Here is a 6297-nt window from a genome sequence, read left to right on the forward strand (position 1 = left end):
CCCCCCCATCCCAACCTTCCCTCCCCCCACCCCGCCCCCGCCCTGCAGCCTGCACTCCGGACTGGGGACTCTGGAGACTGCGCTGGCCCAGGGTTGGGTCAGGCTGTCCTAGGTGGTCCAGGAGCCAGGTGGTTCCTCCTGAGACCTGTCCCCATCCCCTTCCGGAGCCAGGGTGTCCCCACCCAGTCCTGGGGGCCCTGACCCGCCATCCTTCCACAGACCAAGATGGGCTACAGCTTGGAGAACGTGCACCTCATTGGCCACAGCCTGGGCGCGCACACGGCTGGAGAGGCAGGCAGGAGGCTGGGAGGCTCCGTGGGCAGGATCACTGGTAAGGGGTGTGGGGGTGGTATGACAAGGGTGGGCGTATAAGGCAATGGAAGCCCAGACACAGGCACTTCTCATAGCCAAGGGCGCCCCTACAGTCCTCTGGAGACACTGATTTTAGGTGCTGCCAGACTTAAATTTAAAAAATAATTGCCCATACATTTTCATTTAAATTACAAAAAATAGTATAGGATTGTAAATAAAAACATGTTTATTAAAAAAGAAAAATATACTAGTACATTCAAATCATGATTTCAGGATTATTATTGCTAGAGTACGGCAGATTTTTGAACAGTGAAATGGTTTTTTAATACGAATTCATCAGTTCCACAGATATTAATTGTTGTGGCAGTGCCAGCTACAGGCAGAAAATGAAAGTAGCTGAGACCTGTCACAGGAAGCACGTGGTAGATAATAAGAATGAATGAATGAGTCACTAGGCAAATGAAGGCACACAAGACATAGACACAGACACCGCTGAGTCCCGTGTGTATGTCACTGTGCAAACGGTTTGATGGCTGTCTCCTTTGCCCAGGGCTGTGCGCTAGGCATTGGGGGAAGGATGAAGGATTCATAGGATATGTTTACGGAGACTTTTTCAGATTGCAAAGTTCTTTCTCTTATACCTTTGCGTGGGGGTTTCACAATAGCCCCATATGGTAGGTTGCTGTTATTCCCACTTTCCAGATGAGGAAACTGGGGCTCAGGGAAGACATGCCTTTGACCTTGAGCAGAACCTGGGCTAGAATATAGGTCACTGAGTCTGTGGGCCATGCTCCTCCCACCCTCTGCTTCTCTTTGAAGATGAGCTGGGCACAGCCGCTGCTTCAGGCAGAAAGCCGCATGGATTTTGTGGGTCCAGGGGTTGGAACCTGGTTTGTCACTGTCCACCTCCCCCTTTCAGGACTGGATCCGGCAGAACCAGGCTTCCAGGACACGCCCGAGGAGGTGAGGCTGGACCCGTCGGACGCCATGTTTGTGGATGTGATTCACACAGATACCTCACCCACAGTCCCTTACCTAGGTGAGTGCCTCACTCACCTCTTGGTGACCAGGGCTGTAACTGCTAAGAGTAGGTCCAGGGGTGGTATTCAACATGGTTAACTACAGTAATAGCTTGGATAGTGCCAGTGATCAGCCTGTGGCCCCAGGCAGGTCACACACACACTGGTGTAGCCTATGGAAGGCTGTTGCTCAGTCCTCAACCCTGTGACCTTCCCTAGGCTCCACTATCCATTCCTTCACTGGTGGTAGGGGGGTGGGGGTGGCGGGGGGTAGGAGAGAGGTTGAGGGTCCTTAGTGCTGCTGCAGAGGCAGGAGAGGCTCCTGCCACCACTGCTGAGCTCATCAGCCAGAAGCCATGCTCCCTGCTCCTTAGCGCTGCCTCCCTTGGAGGCGGGAGAGGCTCCCACATGCTCTGCAGCTGTGAGCCCTGCTTCTGGCTGAGTGGTGCTCCCCCCATGGGAGCACACTGACCACGAGGGGGCAACTCCTGCATTGAGCGTCTGCCCCCTGGTGGTCAGTGCGCGTCATAGCCACCAGTTTTTCCACTGTTTGGTCGATTTTCATATTAGGGTTTTATTATATAGCACTAGGGGCCCGGTGCACTAAATTCATGCCCGGGGTGGGGGGCAGATCCCTCAGCCCAACCTGCACCCTCTGTCATGTTCCAGGACCCTGGCCACTCCGGACCTAGGCACAGGCCTACAGGCTTGGGGCGGCCTGGCTCCCGAGGCCCCATTTTATCAAGAGAGCAAAGGCAGCGTTAGTTACAGCCCTCACCGAACCCAGTACAGTGCCTGTGTGCGTACAACTGCCTCGTTCATGTGCCTGCTTCACCCTACTGAATTGCTAACTCCTTGAGGACATAGCTCTGTCTTATCCTGTTTCAACTTCAGTGCCTGGCCTGGTGCCAGGGACCTGGGAGTGTTTGCCCAGTGAGTGAGTGAGTGAATATTTGAGTGAGTGAGTAAATGAATAGGTGAATGAATGAGCGAGTAAGTGAATGAGCAAGCGGCTATGGGGCAGGAACTTCTGCCGCGTCGACATGGCGACATGGCAGAAGTCCCCGCCCCCTTCCAGCTGCCTGTCGCCCACCCCGGGAAGTTCCCGCCCCACTCCTGGCTACCCGGCTCCCTGCTCCCGGCTCCCTGGTGCCCCACACCTGGCTGCGTAGTTCCCGCCCCACTCCCAGCGACACAGGCCCCCAGCAACTCCTTCAGTGGAGGCCAGGGCAGGCAGGAAGCCTGGCTTCCTTCGTTGGTTGCTGGGGGCCACCAAAGCCTCCAGCTCTGTAGCCACCGCCATCTTTGTTGGGTTAATTTGCATGTCACTCTGATTGGCTGGTGAGTGTGGCTTCAGTGTAGTGGAGGGACAACTAATTTGCATGTTTCTCTTTTATTATATAAGATGCTTGACCTATACTTGCAAAATGCAATGTCAATGTTTGAATATTTTGCTCACTTCTTTTGTGGAAACTTTAGTTCTAGTCTGTGTTGTTGGAAACAAATTATATTCCTTTATTTAATGCTTCTAAAATAAAATGGGTGAGTTGTTGGTAGTTTAAGGAAATGAAAATTTAAAGCAAACAAAATTATGTAAGAAATTAATATCTCATAAACTCAATGTTCTTTTTTCAATATTTCCTTATGTAACCGCTCATGAAACATGCCAACAAGAGTATGTTTTTAATAATAGTGATGGTTACCATGGGCTGAATTGGACATTTTGTACATACTCGCTCATTAATCATGGAAACAACCCTAGAAAGTGGGCATTATTATTAGTGTTTCATAGCAGAGGATACAGAGGCTTGAAAAGCTTAAGTAATTGCCACAGATCACAGAGTGTGTAAATAGAACCAGGCTGTGATCACGGGTCTGTGTGCTTAAAAAGCCAACGTGTCCAGCCATTATGCTGGGCTCTCAATACAACGAGATCTCAATATAACCTTCTAACATAGAAATCAAAAATTCAGAATGAGTAAAGGAATGGGAATTGCACCAGTCCTGATAGGTGTCAATTATGCATAATGGTATCAGGGGATATCGGTATTGTCACAGCCTCCCAGGACAGACAGACACACATGCAAATACACATGTAGGCATGCTCACTGCCACTGATCGATCCTCCTTCCTTGTCTTGCTACGGGCTCATCTTGGAGAGGGATCTGCAAAGCCCGATGGGGTGGCTGTGCTGAGGGGACAGTTCACGAACTAGACTCTCGCTCTGGTTGGAAGGAGTTGGACGCTCTCTGGGGCCATGACCTTGTCGCAGGACCCCTTCCCTCCCTGCTCACTGCCGCTTCCGATGTTTCAGGTTTTGGAATGAGCCAGAAGGTGGGCCATCTGGATTTCTATCCAAACGGAGGAAAGCAAATGCCAGGATGTCACAGAAATATCCTTTCACCCTTTTTTGATGTAAATGGACTCTGGGAAGGTACGTGCATTAGCAAAGCAAGAGGGCAGTGCCCTCCCTGGGGAGAAGGCAGGATGCATGGCTGGGCCCTGGTAGCACTGAATTTGCCTCCAGGTACTGCGTGCTCATTCTGTCCCCGGCATTGTCACAGCGCCATGAGGGAATTACTCTGCTTATCCCCATGTTACAGCTGAAGAAACTGGGTCTGAACAGTTATCAAACTTGCCCAAGGCCACCTTATATTAAAGTTCAATTTCTGGCTGCAAAGTCCCAACCTCATACCCAATCGAACCTGGGACCCTTGAGTCCACAGCCTGTGTCGTCCCCCCTCATGAGGATGCTGAGGCCTGAGCTGGACGGGCATGTTGGCAAATACCGGTTCTAGCTGTGCCCCACCCCCACCTCAGCTGCTTACACTGCTTGCTCCTTAAAGGGCGCCCACAAAGGCATGGAGGGCTTTGACGTTCTTGCCCTTTGCTGTGGGCAGGTGCTCGGACAGGAAAGGGACTGAGCTGGTAAAAGGACCGAGTGTCGACATGTTCCGTGGGTTTGGGGAGCACGTGCATGGAGCGGGTGGAGCCTGGAGGTCTAGGGGGGATGAGGCTTGTGCGTGTCAGTGTCAGAAATTCCAAACCTGTAGAGAATTTTTATGAGTTCATCAGAGCCAAACTGACAACAATTGCTGGGCAGCAAAATCTCAAGGGACTGAGAACATGCTCCGGAAAACGGCAGTTTTGCAGCTTATATTAAACATTAGAATAAAAAGAGGAGACATAGGGGTTCCATGAAATCCATGGGTGGTAGATTAGGGGCAGGGAGAAGAAAGTAAAATGGGAAATCTCTGGAATTGGATAAACAGTAAAATAGAGGGCTCATTCTTTTACATTGGTGGGAACAGGATCGCTAATGATCAACATGGACAGCACATAGAGGTGGTATTTGGGGAACAAGGTCACAGTGAGGGATTCTGGGGTCTGGTTTTCTTGTAAGGGGGTGCCCTGAGGGATCTGGAAAAGATTACTCTGATATTTAAAAGGTGTGTTACCTTAGATGAAAAAGAGAACAGTTTCACTTAAGGTAAAGGTTCCTTGTCACCCTGGCTGGATGGCTCAGTTGGTTAGAGCTTTGTCCTAGCTACCAAAAAGGTTTTGTTTTGATTTCTGGTCAGGGCCCATATGGGAGGGAACAAATTGATGTTTCTCTCTCTCCCTTCTTCTCTCTCTAAAATTTATAAACATATCCTCAGGTGAAGATTTAAAAAAAAAGAAAGGATTGACCTTTGTCAAGGAAGATACAGGCCTGGGACAGGACTACCCTCCATGACCAGCTTCTAATTAGGAATTTTTATGTTCAGCTCACCCCACGTGGTTACTTTCGGCCTCTGAGTTTGTAAGGCCACCATGCAGGCCACTCCTAGGTTTGTCCGGTTTAGTATGTGGCATCTTTTTCGTCCCTATGAGGTCTGCATTTACATGAGAGACAGGCTCAGTCCCCCTACTATTAGGTGACTTACAGCGCCACCTCCATCACCTGTCCTTGTCTGACCTCGGCTCTTCTCCTGTTGCCTCTCCCTGGAGACCAGGCTTCATATTCTCCCTGCACAGGGAGGCTTTGATTCTGCCATCATTTCATTTTAATGTTTATTTGTCTCCGCTGGGAGTTACCCGGGCATCCCCGACACCCCAGTACCCTGCTCAGGGTCTGGCTCAGAGCAGGCGCTCAGTACAGCCCACTCCACTGAGCAGAGAGGCCTTCTGTGGCATTGAATATTCCATGTGCTTAATGTGAACGAATAATAGAGTGGAAGCAGTAACCAACATCCACCGTCAGCCAATGGAGCCTTTAGCTCTCTGCCCAGCACCAGGTAACTCCAGGGAAGACCCAGCTGAAGGAGCACTGAGTCACAATGAGGCTGCCCCTCACAGAAGAGACTAGCAGGGCCCACAGAAAAGCAAGGAGCCCAGCTTTAATTAAAGAGGCAATTCAGAGTGAAGAAGCCCACAGGATGTGCGTCTATTGTGTGGGCTCCCAGTCACCCAGGCGCTGGGCTGGAGGAACAATTAAATCCACTTGCCCCTCTATTATGGATCCGAGGGTAGCAATTCTGGATGAAAGAAACAATTAAGTTGGAAACAGGTTGTGTTGTCTGGTGATTAGTGTTGGTGCAGGAGTCCCTGGGTCCTGGGGCAGGCAGAGTTAATCCAACAGCACAAAGAGGACCCCCAGACCTCCCAGAAGTGGTCCCCAGGTATGTCTGGGGTCACTGTGCATAACACCATGGGAGGTTTTGTACCAAGGTGCTGGAGAAATGACAAAAAACAACAAAACAACAACAACAAAAAACCCACAATTTTTCAAATAGAGGACTTGGGTTTAGAGAAAAGGGTGGTAGATAAAATGCAGTGACACAATGGCCTAGGGCCCAGGGGACCTTGGTCTCCACTGCTTTGACCTCAGGCTTTCCAAGGAGGAGGAATTTCTCAGCCTGGGGCCCTGGGCACATAAAAGCTGCCTTCCTGGGACAGGCCCTGCAGATATGGCTTTTGGTTTTCT

At 50.4% G+C, this 6297-nt stretch overlaps 1 protein-coding gene across 1 annotated transcript in view; it reads left to right on the forward strand.

Moving 5' to 3' along the window:
* The first annotated feature begins 204 nt into the window (after positions 1–204).
* LOC102240133 (pancreatic lipase-related protein 2) overlaps positions 205–6297 on the forward strand; it is a 9573-nt gene continuing 3480 nt past the window's right edge. The window contains exons 1-3 of the mRNA XM_014541454.1: positions 205–331; positions 1232–1351; positions 3646–3765. Coding sequence (XP_014396940.1) covers positions 226–331; positions 1232–1351; positions 3646–3765 — 346 coding nt within the window. The 5' untranslated portion in view covers positions 205–225. The remainder of the gene's footprint in view (positions 332–1231; positions 1352–3645; positions 3766–6297) is intronic.

The sequence above is a fragment of the Myotis brandtii genome, unplaced genomic scaffold (genome assembly GCF_000412655.1).
Source record: "Myotis brandtii unplaced genomic scaffold, ASM41265v1 scaffold2713, whole genome shotgun sequence".
Lineage (NCBI taxonomy): Eukaryota > Metazoa > Chordata > Mammalia > Chiroptera > Vespertilionidae > Myotis > Myotis brandtii.